The following is a 22316-nucleotide window of genomic DNA, read 5'->3' on the forward strand; positions in this document are numbered from 1 at the left end:
GAAGTCAGGAAGGCTCATTTTGGGGCATTCACATCCAGCCTCAGACATTTACTAAAGGGTAACTGTGGGCAAGTCACTTAACCCTGTTGGCCTCAGCTCCTTATCTACAAAATGATCTAGAGAAGGAAATGGCAGACCACTTCCATATCTTTGCCAAGAAAACCCCACGTGGGATCACGAAGAGTTGGACATGACTGAAATGAATGAACAGCAACAGTGCTTTTATTAACCCCAAATATCTCATTAAAACAAAAACTGAACCTTTTTAATATGAGTTGATGCTATAGGGTTAGGAAATGCTGACTATGACAGTCTCCAAAGAATGAAAGCTGCAGGTTGCAAAAGACAGGGATTTGCAGAAGACTTCATACATAAAGACAAGGTGAATAAAAGGTCTCTTGGTTATATCAACAATCATCCCCACTATCTGACCTTAGTCAGTGGAATTTTATCCAACAACTGCTCAGACAGATTGAGATATGAGGGCATGGGTTCAAATCTTGGCTCTTATAACCCTAGGCAAGTCATTTAAATACCATGAAGCTCACTGGATTCATTTGTAAAAAGAGAAGATTGAGTCAGATGATCTCTCAAATCCCTTCCAACTCTAAATCTATGAAGGACACAAGATTTTTTCAGTGTCAAGAACTCCCAGTATGGAAATGCCCTCCATCGACATTTATCAAAACTATCTATGCATTGTCAGAAAAATTCTATGGAGCTGCCTGAGACACAGAGAGATTACATGACTTGTCTGATGGATAACTACAATTCCAGCGACCTGCATAAGAACTACAAAATGTGCTTGTTGCAAGCAACAGCGATGGCTTCAACTTTTAAAGACAAAATCAGTTGGATGGTAAGACCTTGGGAAGAAACCTTCTTCACCCAGAGGAAAAATGACTGCAGAATACCCTGACTGCTGCTGAGAAGATGGCTGTCAGGGGGTAGAACAGGGAAGGGGCATATCAGGGAAGAGGTCACTTGGAATGTGACCCCTGGCAGGGTGACCAAAAGATAGAATCATCTGGCAACTGTTTAGTTTAACTAGATTATTTTAACTACTTGTTAAATTTATTTGTTTTCTACCTACTGGGTGAATACAAGTACAGAATATGTCTTCTAAATGCCAGTAGCATGACCTGGAATACCTGACCCTGTTACAACTTCATGCCCAGATTTCCATTGCTAGTAAGAATCAGGAGCAGTATTTGAACCAAGAAATTAATTTAACACATAACATCTCTTCTATATCATACACTGAAGAAAAAATTCTGGGAACAGACTATATGGTACATGTGAACACTGCAAATTCTCTGAGAGTGGAACTATCTGTTATATACCTTTGTATCCCCAGGACCTAGCACACTACCTTAAATATCACTGATCTTCAAGAAATATTGATTATGGGAATGAATCCAAAATAGATGATAAAAACAATGGACACCATTTCAGATACGGGTTTTCTTGGTAGACTGAGACTGACCAATTTTTCCAAAGGTGGGAAAAACAAATAATTACAACCTGTGTTTCCATAATTCTGATTTTGGTTAATACAACACATACCAAAGATCTACTCAGTAGGAGGTCTGATGACTGATCACCACTGTCCATTGTCCTTAAAGAAAACTCTCAGAAAAGCCATTTGCTGAAGACATGGTATACATGGTCCAGCTCCTGAACAACAATAATGAAAGTGGTCTTCAAACAAAAGCTAGGCAGTGGCCAGCATGGTCTCTGATCAAATGCTATTGCTACAATTTCCAGCTAATGCCTTCCTTGCTGTTTTGTGAGCAGCAGGTGGTATTCTACAAAAGCTGATTAATGCTGGGATTTAAATTGTTGAAAATTGAAGCAAAGTGCCCCATGCTGGCAATTTGTTAATCAAAAATTGCTGCTTCTCTCCCTGCGCAAGCTTCAACCCATCTTATAAAAGCCATGCATATTTCTTCTGAGATGCCATGTCATATATTCTCCTCTCAATGAGATTGTATGTTATTTCCTCAACATTAATGAGAATTTCACGGGTTCATCAAAAGGCTAAATCTCTGTAATTACATTGAATTAACTTCCAAAGTGGAAAGAAAAGATTTGGTCTCATAATTAGAGCTTCTCATTCCGTTTGATTCATAGATCTGTGCTGGTCTCGACCTCTGTAAACGCTGTCGCCTAAAAGAGGCATTACGTTTCTTTAGAATTCTGTTTTTTTAAAAAAAGAAGGAAATGTTATAAATTCTTAGCAGAGCTATGCATTTTATTGATTAACATTTGAAGGGATTGATAGGCAACAATTAATGCAATTGAACAGTCCCAAATTTACGTAAAATAACAAACATCAAGACATTCTCTAGGCAGGTCACCCATAGACCCTACCAAGACTAACACATCTCTACTTTTCCCAGGGGCTTCCAGCTCATGATAGCTACTCCTGCTTTCCTGCCACCCAGGATTACAACACCAGCTTTGCCACCTCAGGCATGCTTTACTGGAGGCAGCAGACAAAAAGGTAGGAGAGGTTTGTAGTATTTCCTGTATGGTCTCCTTTCTTTCCTAAGATCTTGCCACAACCCTTATCCCCTCACTGCTTCAAGTCTCTTCCCACTCCAATCTGTCCTCTACTCGACTGAAAAATGAAATCGTCTTAAATGCAGATCTGACCATGTGATTCCCCTATTCAGTAAACTCCAGCGGTTCCCTAACAACCCTAGGATCACATGTAAAATCTTGTCTGGTGTTCAGTCCTTCGTATCCTAACCTCCCTCCTACTTTTCTGATATTCTCATACCTTACTCTGTCTCCCTCTCAATCATGTATTCTTCCATCCAGTGAAGCGTACCTCCATTCTTTTCCTTGCTTAAGACACTCCATCTCCTACTTAATCATTTTTACTGACTGTTCCACATGCCTGAAAATACTCTCCCTTTTATCTTTTCATCTCTGCCTCCTGGTTTCTTTGGATTCTTTCAAGTCCCAGAAGAAAACCTTCTGTGAGAAGCCTTTCCTGATCTCTATTAATGCCAATACCTTCCATATGTTATCTTCAATTTATCCTGTATATATCTTGTTTGTACATAATTGTTTTCATATACTTCCCCATTCATTGTAACTCTGTTGCCTGGTACATAGTAGGTGCTTAATAAGTGTTTATTAAGTGATTAAATGTCATTAGTGTCTTACTTTAATTGCTCTCTTTACTAAAGTAGGAGATACAGATAGGTGTGTGCATGCATGTGTATGTGTGTGTGTGTGTGTGTGTGTGTGTGTGTGTGTATCCACATGTGATTTGGGGATAACTGAACTATACTTTCTGCAGGGCAGTAGCAAAGACGGATTCTGTCCACTGCTAATAATAGTAATAACTGGACTTCACCAAGAAGAGTGGGGATATATGGTTGGCCATGTTCTCTAGTAGAAAAGGAAGCAAGAAAGCAGATGAATGATGACTATTGCCTCCAAGTTGGTGATCCCTTGCCCAAGCTTGTTTCTGACATGCTTCTTCTAATCAGACTTTGACTCAGCTTAAGCTTTTCTTGGACATTCATTGTTTTGGCTTCATAATTAAAACTCACTTCTACAATGGAAAAGTCTCTTTAGTACCCTCGAGATTTTGTGGTGGATAAAGCACAGAATGTGGAGTCAGAGATCTATGAATTCTACCTTAAACTCTTTCAGACTTTCAGAGTCTCAGTTTCCACATGTATAAAATGGATCTACATCACATGATTTTTGTGAGGAAAGCACTTTAGTGCCAACAAATAAATGTGAATTGTCATCACCATCGTCATCACCATCATAACTCATGGCTTTACGTGCTGAAGCCCCTGGCTTGGCTTGGCCCTTGGCTTCTTATCCTGAGGATATACTCTTCCTCTAACACCCATTCCTATGAATTTTAGTTGACTTCCCTAGTAGCTGGACTTTGTCCCAGGGGAAATTGGGATGGAGCTGAACAGGACAGACACTGAAAATTCTTGTGTATTCTACTCAGTCCTTTTCCATATATATATATGTGTGTGTGTGTGTGTGTGTGTGTGTGTGTGTGTGTGTATGTATATATGTATATGTATATATACACATATTTGTATATATACACATATTCATATATATACATATGTGTATATATATATGTATATATATACTACCTCTGAAATCCACAGTAACTGAAAAGTTTCTATAACTGAGTTCATGACTAAATGATGCCTTGCAGCCAATATATCAATGGCTGAAACTAAGATTTGAACCATATGAGATGTGTGTCAAGGAATACTATTTAAAGCTATGTTTCTAGACCTAATTCCCAGTAAGTCTTTCTTTACATTTAATGTTGGTTACAGCTCAGAAATGACAATGGCAAAAAACTATTTAAAGAGTAGGATGCTCCAGATATATAGAAGACACGTATATATCATTGTCATTGTACTGAAGATGTGTTTAGATTCTTCTTTGCACAGTAGAATTCAAATATCTATTGAATAATTATTATGTTTCAGTAGCATGGCATGCTAGGTACTTAGAAAAATATAAAAGGAGAAAAAATATTTTACCCTACAATCTACTGGGAGGATATAAATGCACCAACTAATTGGTGAGCAGTATGAGGCAATGATTCAATGGATACAGTGCTGGGCCTGGAATCAGGAGCACCTAAGGTCAAATCTGGCCTGAGAAACTTACTAGCTGTATGATCCTGGCTAAGTCACATAGCCTCTGTCTGCTTCTGTTCGCAAACCACTCCAGGATCTTTGCCAATAAAACCCTATGGACAGTATGGTCTAGGGGGGTCATGAAAAGTTGAATATGACTGAAGAAAGCAAACATAAAATAGTATATCATATACACAGAAAGAATATCAATAAGTTGGAGAGTGTTCAGAGAAGCCAGAAGAATGTGATACTTCAAGTCCATGACAGATGAGGTTTGGTTGAAGGAAATGGGAATCTTTATCATGAATAATCCCATAAAAGTTGCCTTGAGGTATGTGAAGGTCAGTCATGAAAAAAGATAGCAGTCTTATTGTATTTGAACTCCGAGGGAAGAATCAAGGGCAAAGGGTAAAAGTGGCAGAGAGTTATATTTACTTTTGTTTTTCTTTAGTAAAGAGAAATTTTCTATAAATGAGAGCTGCCTCTGGAGGCAATTTGTAGGCCCTCTTTGGAGGTCTCCAAGCAGAGGCTGAATAGTCATTTATTAGTTATGTAGTTGTGGGGATTCTTATTCAGTTATGAGTTGAACTAGATGATAGCTGGCACCCCTTCCAACCTTGACATGTTAATATCCTATGACTTGGGGATGTCCGATTGTTTTTTGTGGGTTATAAATGTCATAGGAACTCAACTACTGAAGAAATGATTGTTGACCGGAATAGTCAAGGAGTGCTAGCATAGAGAAGGTGGACTTCAATGAGTACGATTTACATAGAGAATAAGAACAAGAATAGGCATCCTAGAACAAGGCAAGTTATCCTAAAACCTCCTGTAGTCAATTGCATGGTTTATTTTTTTTTAAAGGAAAAAATGGTTTTAAGTCAATTTGGTAGAATATTTTTTCTCTACCAAGTAGAAAGTCTGAAACATCAGAAATAACCAGACAGCAAACAATTTCCAGTGTCTAGACATATCCATTCTGTTCCATTCTCGTCTGAATCATGATATAAACAGAAGACTGAGTTATTGTGTTAGAGGGAAGGCAAGCAACTAATGATTGGAAATATTTAGAAAGTGTTTTATGAGATTTTTTTTTAAAAAACTTACATGTTTGTAAGTTTCCTTTTGTCAAAGAGGAATAGATGCCTCTAAATAAAAGGCTAAAGTCATAATTGCTACTCATGAAGGTCCTTCTGAATATCTCCTGTGGGGTAAAATAACAATAAAGGATGCCCCTACAATGAGTACAATAGTCTGCTCTATAAAAATTCTTCAAAATCCCATAACTTTGTGTCTTCAGATAACATAAGATCATATTTCAGGGTCACAGAATCTTGGAATTGGAAGGGGCTTTAGAGGCATATTCTATAATATTCCAGATGTATTCTAACCAGGAAAGAGCACAACAGAATTATCACTCCCTGGGATAATCATGGATACTATCTCTTAATGCATCCTAGTATTATATTAACTTGCTTGGCAGCTATATGAAATAGTTGATTATTATTATATTTGTAATAAACTAAAAGATAGATTATTTTCCAGATATACTGCAGTCATAGCTCCCCATCTTATAAAGATTATTTTAAGAACAAATTTAAGAATTTTTATTTATCCCTTTATAAGATTCAGTCCAATATTCTGGCTTGTTGAGATCTTTATCCTGATGCATCCAACATGTTACCTATCCCCCCTAGCATTATGTCAGATGAATACATGAAAAGCATCATTACTAGCAAAAAAATTACTAAGATTCTTAGACCATTCCATTTTAATCTGACTTTCAAGCTGATATAGACCTATTAATGACAATTCTATATCCAACTAGTCAACTGTTTCCTAACTGTATTATTGTTTAAACCACACTTTTCTGTCTAATCCACAAGGAATTATGTGCACTTTTATCAAGTACTTTGCTAAATTCTAACCAAAATGTACCTCCATTTCCCTAATCTAGCAGTCTAGAACTGAAACACATTTAAAAAATGGAAAACAAAACTAGTCTGACGTAACATCTTCTACACGGAAACCATAAAGAAAAAATATAATTTTTTAAGTTTCTTAATTTAGGATGACATAGACAAGGAGATTTCCACTATAGGCAGAGCTGAATTTTAGCTGGGGGTAGGAATAATACATTGTTTTGGGGACAGAGCTGTAATGAGCTATTTTTATATCAGGTGCAAGTAGCAGCAGGGGTGGCACAACCTCTAGAGAGAGGAATCATTCCTCAGAAAGTCACAAGATTTCAAAAAAGCTGCAAAAAGAGGGAGAAAGTCCCTTTGGGATGAAGCCACCACTACTGTCACTGTGGTAGGAAGCATTAAGCATTAAAGGAAGTATTCTCAGATTGGTGCATCCTCTAAATTTCCTACTGTGTGGCACATTTCCAGTCGCCATGCTCTGTCATAGATTTGTTTATTAGCACTTTCCCTAAATGGAATTACCTCTTTCATCCCCAAACAGTAGACAAAACCTAGAAGAATAATTTCCCTAATTATTTAAATCTACAGTTTGTTTTTAAAATATATGTATATATGTGTATGTGTGTGTATACATATATATATTAAAAACTACCAGTAACTCAGCAATGAACACCCCAAAGAAGCTTTCAATGTTTTCATGGCTTATATGTGACAGTTGTATACAGATAAAAGGTTGAACATTATTACCTTTTTCCATGTTTTTTAACTAAGGCTCTTATGGCTTTGTCTGTAATCTGGCATCCATTAATAGATAATCCTTGAAGGCTAAAAGTAAACAAAATTATAGTTATACTTCAAGCACTTTTTCCCTTTGTTTAAAAAAGATCTCTCTCTCTATATATATTTCTATCTGTATAGAGATCTAGCTATATTTAGATATGGGTATGTCTATAGATAGATCAAAGCATATCTATCTACACGTCTACATAGATCCATAAATAGTTATCTATATAGAGAGAAATACATAGATATAGTATTTGCTATGAAAAAGACAAAATAAATCTTACGTCTTAGACAATACATACAGACTCAGAATAGCTAAGTAATAACGCAAGGCACTATGCCAACCTAAGTAATATAGATAAGTGTGATAGGAACTCAGGAAAGGGGGTTAACTATGGTTGCAAAAAAAATGGCTTAAATCAGGTTTAGGGATTAGTTGCAAGTTGCAATTATTCATGTTATTTCAGACTCCAGACCTTAAGGTTACTCAAGAATTTACAGAAGGCATTTTTTTTTTAATCCAAGGACAAAGCAACTTACTAGAACTAAGCTATCCCTCTTCCTGGTTTGGGAGTTACATATGACTCAATAACATGACATTGTGCCAAAAGAGCTAAGACAGTTTTAACAGTTTAACAGAAGGAGAGAATAAAAAGTCACAGGATAGTTCTGCCATACTCTTTCAGGCAATATCTAAAGCATTATGTTAAAAACTGAGTACTATATTTTCAAGATACTGGAAAGTTAGAGGAGGGTGTACAGAAGAAAGCAACTTATATGGTGAAGGAAATTACAACTGTCCCATACAATCTGCCCCATCCAAAGACAGGGTGAAGGAATTAAGGATACTTATTCTAGAAAGAAGATGCAGGTGGGGGTGACTCAAGCCTATGTTTCTTCCCTAACTAGCATATATAAACCCAAACTGAGAAGCAATGTGACATACTGCTTAGTGATTCCACTGAGAGAGAGGTTTTTGGAGCCAGGAAGATACAGGGTCAAGTCTGGCACCTGATGCACACAGACTCTGAGAACAAGGGCCAGGGATGTGGTGGATGGAGCTGCTAGAGGATTGCTAAATATTCATTGCGAGAATTTATACCTACTAAATGGATGAAGGCTACAAATAAAGGTTTTAAAATGGTTTTGTTGACTGTCTTTACTTAAAGCGATGGAGGGAATGTTTGTTAATAATACAGATTAAACTTAAAAGTATAGATCTGCATAAATATTTTCAGTGAGCTATTGTTTTTCATATTTGCCAACACACACTTGCTAGGATAATTCACCAAAACCTTGGGTGCCCCCAGACAACTCTAGAAGATTTTAGATTACAGAATTGCCCATTTACATGGATAAAGAAAGTTTCCATACTAAAAGTTTCTATACAACTGGAGCTAAGTTTCCAGCACTGATGAAACAATAACGAAAGACCAAAATAAAATCCCAAATTGAAGACAACTGAGATATTACTACAAAATGACAGCTAAGATTATAACCTATTACTAGGGCCAGAAAAATTATTACAATGATGCATTTAAATATATAATCTCATTTGATACTCACAAAAGCCTTATGGAGTAGGTATTACTATCCCCATATTATAGATGAGGAAACTAAGGGTGAGAGAAGTTAGGTATCTTGCCCAGAGTCACATAGCTACTAAGAATTCTGAGTCAGGATTTGAACACAGGTCTTCTTGACTCTAAATTCACAGTTGTCTGCACAAAGTCACCTGGCTGCTCTAACCTGTAAGGTACTGGTCACAGAAAAAGGAAAGGTACATATTCCACTTGGGGAAAAACAGAATAATTTTTGATACTGTACCTTGATGCTCCTTCAGCAAGAGCCAACACACCCAAATCTGTAGCCCCACTCCAACTTATATCCACTATGGTCAACCTGTTGCAGAATGTACTTGCATAGAGAAGAAGCTTATCGCCCTTCAGTCTGGGACCACTGCAGCTTGTGACATTCAGCTCCTGGGTGATTAAAAACATAACAAAACCAAACACATACATAATGATCAATAACTGTAGTGCTTCTCAGTCATTAAATTGTGACAACTGGAGATCAGTGGAAAGGGTTTCCATGATTATAACAAAGAGAAAGAACTGTGTGTGAGATGAATGTTAATATACAGTCTAAACATGATGTGATGAGCAACAGAGAAAATGAAGAGAAAATGGGGAGCATTGTACATCTCTGAAGAGGGCAATGCTCCAGCCATTCAGGTGCAGAATGAGGTCACCTCATCAACTGTTCCTCTTTCCATTTTATTTCCTAGAAAGTTTATTAAGTTGGCAATGCCAACAGCTGCAAACTTACTTCCCATTCTATCAACATGTCCTTCTTGCAGAGAGGCAGATTTAGGTTTATTGAAAGGGCATTTTTGTCCCACCAAGCAGAGCTATCTCAAAGCAGAGTGGCTTGCCTTCAGTGCTAGTGGACTCCTCCTAAGAGAAAGTATTCTAAGACAGAGTAGATGATCCCTTTTCAGGGATGGCATAGAGGGGATGACTGTTCATTTACAAGTTGCACTAGACACCTTCAGAGGTCTCCTCCAGGCAGCTAGGTGACACAGCAGAAAGACTGCTAGACTTAAAGTGAAGGAGTCTTGAGTGTGAATCTTACCCCAGATGTCTTCTAACTATTTGACTCGAGGCAAAAACTCTGCACCCCAGTTTTCTCATATACTGAAAGAAGGGGTTAGGTTTAATATCCTCCAAGGTCGCTTCCAGCAATAAGTCTATGATGATCACTAAAGACTGCCTACAGTCATTTCCACCTTGCCTTGTAGAGTCTGAAGAGGAGAAATCATCCAAGGAAATATTTTTGCAGGTTGGTGGTACCTGCCAAAGCTTGACTCTCCATTCACCTTAGGATCCAAGAGTCACCTCCATACTATGATGAGACTTTAGAAGGGTACTTCAGCGGAGGACAGTTTCAACAATAATGAGAATGATGGCTATCATTTAGATAGCACTTTACATATTACTTCCCTTGATCCCCACAACAACCCTGTGAGGTAGGAGATCTTATTATCCACATTTTAGATGCAGAAACTGAGGTTGAGAGAGGTCAAGTGACTTGTCCAAAGCCACACAATTTATGTGGCATGTTTTAAACACAAGTCTCCCTGATCATAGCACAGTCATGTAGCATAGCATCTACATATAAACATGTAATTCTGTGGCATTATGACATGGGAGTTTGACACCCTTTGGCACCAGTGGCTGCCCATAATCTGCCGATCATAACAATCAGGGATTCTGGCATCATTATCCGGCTTAAATTCATAGGTTAAATTAGAACTACAAATTTAATTCAAATTAACACAATTACTGAATATAAGGAATTCCTCCACAGAACTTTATCAAATGGAAAAATAATCTCCACTAAGAATCTCTAAAGGTATCAAAAGTCATTAACAAACTAAATAGACCCAATGTTGTTCAGTCCTTTCGTGTCCAACTCTTTATGACCCCATATGGAGTTTTCTTGGCAAAGATATTGGAATGGTTTGCCATTTCCTTCTCCAATTCATTTTATAAATGAGGAAACTGAAGCAAATAGGGTTAAGTAACTAGCCCAGGGTCACACAGCTAATAAGTATCTGAGGTCAGATTTGAACTCAGGTCTTCCTGACTTCAGGGCTAGTGCTTTAGCCACCTAGCTTCCCAAAACAAACCCTACATAAGCATTTAACTATGGATAAGGAAGCTGGAAGCATTTCAGGTAGCTACATCTTCAAAAGACAGATGGGAAATGGAACTACGAGTACTCAGCAGAAGCTGTGCCTTCCATGAAAAGGAACACAGTGAAATGGGGCTTCCAGAGAAATTCATGTGTTTGAGTCTAAAGACTTGTTAAGTTATATTTGTAATGGGAGGATTAGCACCCCCCTCAATTTCCCCCTGAAGGGGAGCCAATGGTTGGACATAGTTGGAACTTCTCTCTTTTCTTACTAATCCAGAATTATGCAGGCCAGGACAACCTGAGCAGGCACAAAAGGGCTTTCTTTTATAAATCCCAAAAGCTAGTTCTTATTTAGTGAGTTTTCATTAACCCACCACCTTAATCTTCCTCTAAATCTACATTTCTGATCATGGAATGAAAGGCTTTGTCGCTTCTTAATTTTTGGCACCAGCAAAGGAGAAAGTATGGTATATGGCATTTCTTTTTTCTTCTAAAATACATTTTGTTGTCTTTGCCTTCATGTCACAATCATTTCAACTCCCAGATGGAACCCAGAGGGAAGTTATTTCCGTGAGCGGCAGACTGTAGTGGCCACTTACTTCACCTCCATGGAAAGCTGACTTTGAATAAGCACCTTTTCTAGTACATGTGTTACTAAATTCAAAATCTCTTATTTAGCCTAATAAGGATAAATACTGTTATATATAAGGATAAATGTTGTTTACCTTACCAGGCCTCACTGCTTCACAGGATCACCTTTTAGAGTTGAAAGGGATCTTGGAAGTTTTCTAGCTCAAGTCTATTTTACAGTTGACAAAACTGAGGCTACAGTAGTCAAATGACATTCTTAAGTTTATAATTATCATGTAGCAAAAGCAAGATTTGATGCTAGGGCTTCCTCCAAATCCAGTATTCTTCCCTCTACACCAAACTGCCTCTCAACTCAACTCTCAACTTCATGATTAGGGTTCCTAATATACAAGTCCCCTTGACTTCAGCAGATGGCATTCCTCAAAAACAGTACTTGCAACCAGCCGGCCAAGATGCCTTCTCTCTTCACAAAAGAGACCAGGATTGCCCAACGCTCAACAAAATATATATTTAATTGGCAATTAGTTCAGAGCTATAAAAAGCTTTTCCTCTTGGAAGGCTCTACTCTTCTTTAAAAGAAAACAAATATAGCTTAGCGAGATTTACAAGGTTTTCTCAACAAATAAGTAAACCAAATGAGGAGCAGATCGATCCAAGGGACAAGGAAATATTTGCTTCTCACTGGTGTTCCTTGTCAGGGCTATCTTTAGTACGGAAGGGCAAATGGGAGGTTCGCAGGAGTGGATCATTGTATGTATTTCCTGATTTTGTGGTGTGTGTTTGTGTGTGTGTGTGTGTGTGTATGGGTGTGTGTGTGTGTGTGCGTGTGTGGGTTAAATTTGCCGATGTCTTTTCTTTTTCTAAAAAATATTCTTTCTTACATAGGATGGCAGAAGTTAGGAGAGCAATATAGAGAGAAATTTACGCAATATGAAAACGAGACATTATTAACAAGTTTTTTTTAAAAAACCAGACTAAATGGCTTCCTTCTGTAATTTCCAGGCATTCCCTGGTCAGATATTTTAGCTTGGTGCTGAAAAGATTAAGACTGATCCCGTATCGTTTTCTTATTGATTTCATTTACAAGTAGTTGATTTTTTCCAGTAACTGCTTTTGTCCTGAAACTGCTTAAGTCATGGTTCTTTGTCTCTGAACTGAGTTCAGAGTTCAGCTGGCTTGCAATGGGTTAAGTTTAAAAACTTGCTACCTCAAGAAATTTAACTGACCTTGGAGAATGAATGTGAACACAAGAGAGTTTCGGCCTGATAGCTTTCCTTCAAAGATGTCTGGTTTGCTGTCCAAAGTCAGACCCAACATCTTGTGCCTAGACTCAGACAATGAGCACTTCTTAGTCTCATGAGAGAAGGGGGCAAAGGGGATTGCTAGCTCCCATTACCAATCATGTTGTTCCCTATGCCTCATCTTTTTAACCAGTCATATTGCAATCAATCCCATGATGTCACCTACATTGTTTTGTTTTTTCGGTTCTGTTCTACCCAAACCCTAAAGGGAACTGTTATTTTGGCTGGGGTCTTGGGCATTAATGGTAGCAGGCCAATGACCCATTTATTGGCAGATAGCACACCCATGTTAATAACTGTTATCTTGCACAGAGATTTGCCTCAGTTTACCTTTTTGTCAAATTTCACTTGAGACACTACCAATCTAGCTACACTCAATTTAAGAAACTTCTTTGCATGGATTTCATTGAAGTTATTTTTTCCTGTGCATTGGGAAAGAATCTCTCAACAAGTGAGAAGAAGAGGTTGTGAAGCATTACTTCAAGATATCTCCAATTCCACAAAGCTGCCAGATTAATTGTCTTAAATGCACAGATCCCACTTTGCCATCACTTGTACTGTTTCTCTCCCCTAACATGGTACCTTGCATATTGCAGGCATTTAATTCAGGTGTATTAAATTGAATTTTGAAGAAATACAGATTAAGCTTGAGGAGGGAGGTTACATGAGATGTACTAAAATATCTTTGAAAAAATGGGAAAGGCAGCATGACATGGTGAAAAGCATGCTAGATTTGCTATCATAAGACCTGTTTTCAAATTCTAATGGCTTTCTATCTGTGCAGCAAATTGAATTTGCCTCTTTGGGACTCAGTTTCTTTATTTATAAAAGGAGAGGGTTGGACTACATCATCCAAAACAGTTATAAAACCATGAATTAGGAGTCTTGGTATTTAATTCCTTTTGCAATACTATTGTCATGAATAATATTCTTTTTTTCCTTTTTTAATGTATAGACCTGAGAGTTACATAAATCCGGAGAACCACTGCCAGTGCAGAACTGACACCTTGTTTGTAATTTACCATCATAGCTACTTGCCTGGACCCCTGAGAGGTTAAGTGACTTTCACCCTAATGATACAGAGGCAAGACTTGAACTCTGGTCTTCCGCTCTCCAAGCCCAGCTACCTAGCCATTATGCCACACTGCCTAGCAACGTCCTTTATATATGCCAAAAAGTTATATCTTCTATGGTTTAATCTTGTGTGAAAAAAATAACAAAAATTTTTACATAAATTATTTCACTGCATGCACCAAGCGTGGTCCTGTAATAGGAATTATGCAGCAAAAATAAGCATAATCACCCAATCTTTCAATCAAACACAGTTCTACTATGACTTTTAGGTAAACTATTACTGGATTCTGGCCACACATGAAAGCAGAAAATACTAACTCAAATTTGTATAACACCAGGCTACAAAAACATGTAATCACAACACTCTGAGGCAGGAAGTGAAAAATATTATTACTTCCATCATACAGATAAAGAAACTGAGGCTTGGAGAGGTATGGTGACTTTTCCAGCCACAAAAGTATTGATACCTGAACTACTGTCTTCTAGTTCCAAGTCGTGTTCTAATACTCCATTATTTGTAAAGTCTAAAGACATCCCATAGTTGGTCCAAAATGCTTTGTGTCATAGCCTGCTAATGTCCTAGAGGTAGAGATCATATTGAATCTAACATTTTTATTTCTCCTAGTGCCTAGCACAGTTCTCTACACCACCTGGGAATTAAATAAGTACCTGTTGAATTGAACATACACAAAATGCTATTTCTTAACTTGTTCTCTTAAATAAAAGGGAAGTATTCAATAAAGGATTATTTTATATAACCCAGCAATAGTTGATATGAAAAAGTGATTATGCACTACAAAGTCAGTATTAATGATTTCCAAGAGACAGACACAGAAAAAAAGCTGGAGGAAGGGGAAAGAAGAGAAAGGAGGAAGAATGGAGAGAGGGAGGGAGAGATAGAGACATGGAGACAGAGAAGCAGAGATTAAATGACCACTTGTTGGACATGTTATCATGGGTATTTCTACATCTAAGGGTTGTACTACCTTCTAATGCAAATTCTGTGATTCTAATAAAAAAAGGAGACTTGAGATATTCTCAAATGTGCTGTTAAAATGCTTTTATTTGTAATGAATCAGTTGGTCACTCTGGGCTCATGTTTCTTCATAACAAAATAATAAGGCTTTCCTCAATCTACTGCAAAAGGACCTTGTCAAAAAGCATTGCTTGAAGACATCAGTAATTACGGAAAGGAACAAGTTTATAACAGTGGGAGCTGTCCAGTTGAGATGAACTCAAAGGAAGTTAAAGAGCAAAACTAGCCACTTATGACTCGACCAAAAGAAAAAAAAATAGAGCAACCAAATAGTGAGTGAAAAATCCTTAGAGAAATCTTTGCCAGACCCAGACTCTTCCTACTTCTTCCATGTTAGATCACTGGAGCCTGACCGATAGCTCTCACTAGCCTTCCTTGGACTTTATTGAATCTGACTTCTACAGTAAGCCTTTTCTAGTCTTGCCTGTTTTGTAGGTGCTGGTGCCTTTCTTTCCCAGATTGCCTTCCATCATACCTATTTATTTACGTGTTGTGAACTCCTTCAAGTCCGATACTGATTTTGCCTTTTTTTTAAATCCTCTCCCCAGATTTTTGCAGTGTTTGACACAAGGTACATGCTTAATAAATGCTTTTTGAGTGACTGGTTTTGACCCTGTTTATACTTCAGACACTATTTTTTCACCTTATCCCTTCAACTCCATGGTTACTAACCTGGGCTTTTTGTACAATTGTTCAGGCAGCTACTTGTACAAGAACTTGCTGGTTTCAACACATTCCTGCTCCCCCAAATCAGGAAGACACCAGCCAGAATCATAAACTGAGTACATCTGTGAGGGGAGCATATAAGGTGGCACTGAGTTTTTCAGAGAAAAGAACCATAGAAATATAAATTGGATGAGATGCATCATGGTAAAATGGATAGAAAATTGGCCTAAGGGGCAAGAAAATCCGTTTTCAGGTCCCTCTGCTGACATACGAGACTGTGTGACCCAGGGAATCCATTTAACCTCCTGTTGCCTTAATCAACTCCTTAAAGCTACATGTTGTAGAATAACTGCTGATCTGTATTGGTAGAAAGAATTGGCTCACCTGGAACTCCCTATACAGATGAAATCACAGCTCTTGAAAAAGAAAAATACATAGATACATACATACACACATACACACATGCATACATACATACACGCATACATACATACACACACATGCATACATACATACATACCTATTATTCCAAATCATTCAGTTTTCTTTCTCGGTCGCTTTCTCTTTCCATCTTGCCTGATATCAAACACTTTCACTGAAAATCTAAAATGAATTAAAGCTAAGTAGAATAAGATTATAGATGTAGAGACAGAAGAGACCTTAAAGGCCATCAACCCTAACTCCCTCATTTGGCAGCTGGGAAACCAACGTGCAGACAGGTTAAGTGATGCTTTATTAAATGGATGAGCCAGAAGTCAAACTCAGATCCTCAGACTCCAAACCCAACACTCTTTCCATTGACACATTATCTCAAGTTCATTTTTTTTTGACAGAGTTATTGAGTTTTACTTAATTACCGCAACTAAAGCACCAGCGAGGGCACACATGGCCTGGATCTCCATGTAAGCCAATTAACCACTGCACAGGGAAAAAAAATATACTGAAGCTAGTCGTTAGTCTTACAAATATGTGATACAGGCCACAAGGGAAGCCCCATCAGACAACCCATTTCTGCTACAGGTACACAAACTGAAAGCATATCTCCCCATGACAATGGCATCATGCTCTCTGCACAGGAAGGACATACATTTGAAATGCACATTATTAAAAAAATGTCTTGAGCAACAGAGAGCAATTTTGTGTTTCATATAATATAGAAATGAATTCAGTCAAACTTGTTATACTTTCCATATGTTCCTTTCTTGACTTTCCATTCTTTTGCAGCTGTTTCCTCCTCTGACCCTCTGAGATTTCTAATGCATAATTTGAAATCAGTTAATTCACTTTCAGAAGTTTTTATATAAGGATGCATGAAGCACAGCTTTCATGATGTATATAAGGGAAAGCACTCTAAAGCAAGAGTCATTTAATAGGTATTGCTATGATCTGAAAGTCACAGCTAGAAATAATACCATCTGTCCAAAGGTAGTGTTGTGGGCTACTTCATCATCATTAAGTTCTAAGGTCTATATGTGTCTGTTTGTTTTTTATTATTCATCTATGCAATATAAGGCAAAAAGAGACATTCACTCATTGCTAAATGCATCCATTGACATGGCCACCAAGTCAAGCCTACATATTCTAAAAAACTTTTGTGTCCTTTAAACATTTTATTTATCTACTGCATAGAGTTGAAAGGGCCTTTAGACATTACCTCATCCAATCCCCTATGTGATTTACATAAAAAGAATAAATTTAAAACTGTTCCCGTGTATGACAATTTCCATAGTGGAGAAAAAATTAAGATGTGGGGGTTAAAATGGACTTCAAGAACAATACAAGTCAATGGCATGGCAGTTCAAAAATCTAATGCTACCTTAGCAGAGCAACATAGTGTCCAGAATAAGGAAAACCATAGTTCTACCATGTTCTGTCCTCATGAGACTATATTTGTACTACCATGTACAATTCTATATACTATGGGGACCTCAGTGGTGCCATACTGTACAGAGTGCTGGGTCTGGAGTCCAGAAGACTCCTCTTCCTGAGTTCAGATCTGGCCTCAGACATTTATTGGCTGTGTGATCCTGGACAAATCACTTAACTTCGTTTGCCTGAGTTTCCTCATCTGTAAAATGAGCTGGAGAAGAAAATGGCAAAACACTTTAGTATCTTTGTCAAGAAAACCCCAAATGGGAAGAGTTGGACATGACTGAAAACAACTAATTTGGAAAGGAAACTAACAAGCTGGGTGGGGTAAACAAGAGAATAATGGGGTTGATGATAGATGACGTTATATAAGAACCAAGTGAAAAAACTAGGAATGAGGAGACTTAGGGGGACACAATGATTGTCTACAAATACCTAAAGGTTTACCACGTAGAAGTGAGGTTGGACCTTTTTTTGATCTCAGAGGGCAGACGTAGGAAGAGCAGGTTGGAGAGAGGAAGAAACGGTTTTGCTCTCAGGAAAGATGCTCTAAGTGAGCTGTGCAAAAGGAGAATGAACTACCTGAGAAGAAATGGGGTCTTTCCACTTAGAGGATCTTAGATCTTGATTTGAAAGGAACCTCAGAGCTATTCAAGGAGAGGCAGGACTGGTCAGTGATATTATAGAGGTGACTCTTGTTCACAGAGGGGTTGGCCTATATAGCCCATAGACTTCAAAGAAAAGAACCTTTATATACAAAAATATTCATATCAGCTCTTTTCATGGGAACCAAAAATTGGAAACTAAAATGATATATTCAAACAGGGGAATGGCAAAACAAATTGCAATGTATGAGTATAATGGAATATTATAATTTTCTAAGAAATGATGAAATGGACAATTTCAGAGGAAACTGAGAAGACTGGTGCAGTCTTCTCTCTAAAGGGTACAGAACTATGAGAAAAAATCATACAACTATAACATTATATTACAGCAAAAAATCACTTGAAAAAATTTGGAAATGTGATTAACACAATGACAAAATCATGAGTCCAAAAGAATGAAGATGAAACATGTCAACTTACCTCCTAACGGAGAGGCGTTGAACTTAAAAAAAGAAACATTTTCAGACAGTCAAAGTGGGAATTTGTTTTGCATGACTATGTAACAATGTATTGAAGGGTATGGTTTTAGTTTTGGGGGATTTTCAAAAAATTGAATGAGTGGGGGTAGTAGAAGAGACAGATTAGTAAAATATCTGAAAAAAGAAAAGTTTTAAATAAAGTATTAAATATTACATCATTATATATTAAATTATTGTAAAATGGCAAATAAATAAATACTAAATTTAAAAAATCAGAGAAAAAACCTGAGTTAGCCTGGAGAGGCTTTGAGATCACTTGAGGATTTACGATTTTATGACTACAAGAATTTGGCTCAGTTAATTATAATGTTTTAAAGTAGGCTACAGATTTTTTTTGCTCTTTGAGACCTTTAATAAAACAGACTATAATTTTCAGCTCTGATGCCACCATACAGCTTACATAGCTCCACTTCTAGCAAATTTAGTCCCCTAAAATCTCCATTGGCCATTAAGCCTCCAGATTTCCATTTTCCCTGGCTCTCTGTCTCTGACAAGACATCTGTCATGTCAACCACCTCACCAACTAACCTGACACAATAGAGTAGAAAGAGAATACATTCTTGACAAGATGAGAGATCCAACCTTCATGCTTCTCATCTAACGATTGCCAACTTTTTGGGAATTTTGAGATGCCCAAATGCTTCTTTCTGAGCCATCCTCAACTTTCTTACTAGCATTAACTATTCTGAATGATATATAATATTTCCATTTGTGAAAACTGTAGTGTAGTATTGTGAAAAAATTGCTGAAGTTGGAGTCACAGGATCTGGGTTTGAGCTCCAATTGTGCTACTTGCTACATATTTGGTCAAGTATCTCAATCTCTCTGAGTTTCGGTTTTCGAATTTTTTAAAAAGGTAGTTGGATTAGATGATATCTAAAGTCTCTTTCAGCTGTAAATTTATGATCCTATGATTAAAAAAATAATTTCATTTTGGGACAGTGGGAAGGAAAACAAAGGAAAGATCACAAATTCAAGACTGAGAGTCATTGACTTTGGATTAGATTGTTTCCTTCCTAGGACACAAGGACAATGTTCCTATAAAGGAAAGGTAGAAAGGAGTGGGTGGGTGGAAGTACAAATGTCTGGAAGAGGCAATGGAATAGTGAAGGCATGAACAAGCATGTAAGAATCAACAGGAGAGAGAGGAAGGATGAGAGAGGAGAAAGAGCAAAAGAGACAAAGAGACCATGGGTAAAGAAAGAGAAAGGAAAAAGAAAAGTGAGAGAGTATACAAGAGGAAAGAAGGAGAGAGAACAGGAGAAGACAAGGAGATCACTGCAGCCCCCAGCAGGTGAGAGTCGCTTGAAAGTGACTCTTGAGGCTCTCAAGTAAGATCACACCTTCTAGTTTAGCCTTTACCCAACTGACACTCTGAAATAGGATCCTTGTGAGCACCAAGCGAGGATGCCAAGGCACTGAAAAAGTAGGTCAAACAGAGTCCAAACTCCAAAACAGTGGTTCCTCACCAACAAAATCTAGAAGCATCCTCCGAAATATCTGAGCTTCTGAAACAAATTCAAAAGTGGCTGCATACTTCTGTAAACATAACTCATGATACTTTTCGAGGTGAGATACATTTTTCTGTTCATTATTCTGAAAACTTAAGGAAAAGGTTAAAGTCATATTTTTACACACAAAAAATAATTGTTGTAAAACCTAATTGAATTACACCCAATTCTCTTATGTTTTTTACACTGTCATACATATTAGAATACAAGGTTTTCATTACAAAATGTGTCATTTTCACAGTGACACTATTTCTTTTTCTTTAAAAGGGGGGGAGGAGTTTGGGGGATGGGGAGAAATGCTTCAATAGATGGAATTTTGAAACCAGAATAGCATTTACTGGCTAAAAAAAAATGCAGTTAGAGAAGGATGCACATATCTATGCATTCAAACCTCATAAAGACCAATTACTTTTACATAGGGAAAAAAAGGGAACAATACTTTTAAAAGTCTCAGATCACACCCATAATCATGAAACCTCCCAATGCATACTCTGAGTCACAAGGCAGACTGATCAGAAAGCATTAAGTACCATTATAAACTCTGGAACACCATGACAACTAAAAACAGTGAGCTGTCTGAGAGTCAAAGTTAGACCAGAAGTTATCATTTAATAATTGTGTATTGAACTATCACTGTTAACCAGAAGACCTTGCAGGAAGATATGTGCAAGGTGTGATAAAATTGGCATTTATATATAGAAATATCTATAGAAATAAAATATAACCTTACCGAGGGCTAAACCATATCATACCCTTCAAGCTTCCCATCAACCTCTGGAGGTGTGTATTTGGAGTCATAAGGACAAAAGATGAAAGTTTTAAGGCTGGAAGGGACCTTAGGGATCATCTAGACCAACTCTCTTATTTTACAAATGAAACATTGAAGTCCAGAGAGCTGAAGAGACTTGCCCAAAGTTAAATGGATAGCAAGTGACAGAGCCAGGATTTGAATCCACATCCTTTGACTCCAAATTCAGAATGCTTTCCACTATATTATGTTACTCTAAAGTCATACATCCACTCAAGAGGCAGCTGGGTGGCTCAGTCAATACAGGTTTAGCCTGAAGTTAAGAAGACCTGAGTTCAAATTCAGCCTGAGGCACAAGCTGTGTGACCCTGAATAAGTCACCTAATTTCTCTCATGGCCAGTTTACTCATCTGTAAAGTTGGGGTAACAATAGTACCTACCTCCCAGGATTGTTGTGAAGATCAAATGATGTAACAGCTGTAAAGTGCTTTGTAAACCTCTAAGTACTATATGTCATTACTATTCCAATTATTACTGAAGTGCCAATGTACATATTAATGACTGATATTAATCCTGCTTGTATTATATAATACATAGATTTCATTTAGCAGTCCACAGCATATTATCTGCCTAAAAGAGTAACTCCCCAAACACCCTGCTGGAGTACAGAGTCAAACTTCGGTTAATGAAGACTTAAATTCAAATCCTGTCTCTGACACCAGATTTGTGACCGTGGGCAGGTCATTTGAGGTCTCTAAGCCTCAGTTTCCTTATCTTTAAAATGAGGAAATTTGACTAGATATGTCAAATACCCCCTTCCAATTCAAAATCTACAATGTGACAATGTTCTCCAGTCCTTTCAGTCATGTCTTACTCTTTGTGATCCCTTTTTGGGTTTTCTTGGCAAAGATAATGGAGTGGTTTGCTATTTCCTTCTAGACTCATTTTACAGATGAGGAAACTGAGGTAAACAGGGTAACGTGACTTGCCCAGGATCACATGGTTAGTAAGTGTCTGAGGTTAGACTTCAGCTCAGGAAGATGAGTCTTCCAGATTCCAGATGCAACACCGAGCTACGTAGCTGCCCTTATGATGTGATGACACTATGGCGCTTTGGCAGTAAGGACTACAACTGTTATCACTTCTATAGTGAGGCCAATTCAACATACAGATTAGACCATAATAAATCATTTTCTTAAATGAGAAGTATGACCAGAAGTGTTTGGCCCATTGTTTAAATGAATATTTCATAACTAGGAAAATAAGAGATCCAAGTTAGTAACTTAGTGCTCCAGCCCATCTCCTGTGAGTGATACTCCATCTGTT

General features: G+C 37.6%; 1 protein-coding gene across 4 annotated transcripts in view; it reads right to left on the reverse strand.

Moving 5' to 3' along the window:
* LOC140501482 (uncharacterized) overlaps nt 1–22316 on the reverse strand; it is a 168610-nt gene that overhangs the window by 54375 nt on the left and 91919 nt on the right. For all 4 annotated transcript variants that reach the window (XM_072605181.1, XM_072605172.1, XM_072605200.1 and 1 more), the window contains 2 exons: nt 9179–9333; nt 7316–7393 (listed from right to left, as the gene is read on the reverse strand). In XM_072605181.1, the coding sequence (XP_072461282.1) occupies nt 7316–7393; nt 9179–9333 (233 nt within the window). The remainder of the gene's footprint in view (nt 1–7315; nt 7394–9178; nt 9334–22316) is intronic.

The sequence above is a fragment of the Notamacropus eugenii genome, chromosome 1 (assembly GCF_028372415.1).
Source record: "Notamacropus eugenii isolate mMacEug1 chromosome 1, mMacEug1.pri_v2, whole genome shotgun sequence".
In the NCBI taxonomy this organism is placed as follows: domain Eukaryota; kingdom Metazoa; phylum Chordata; class Mammalia; order Diprotodontia; family Macropodidae; genus Notamacropus; species Notamacropus eugenii.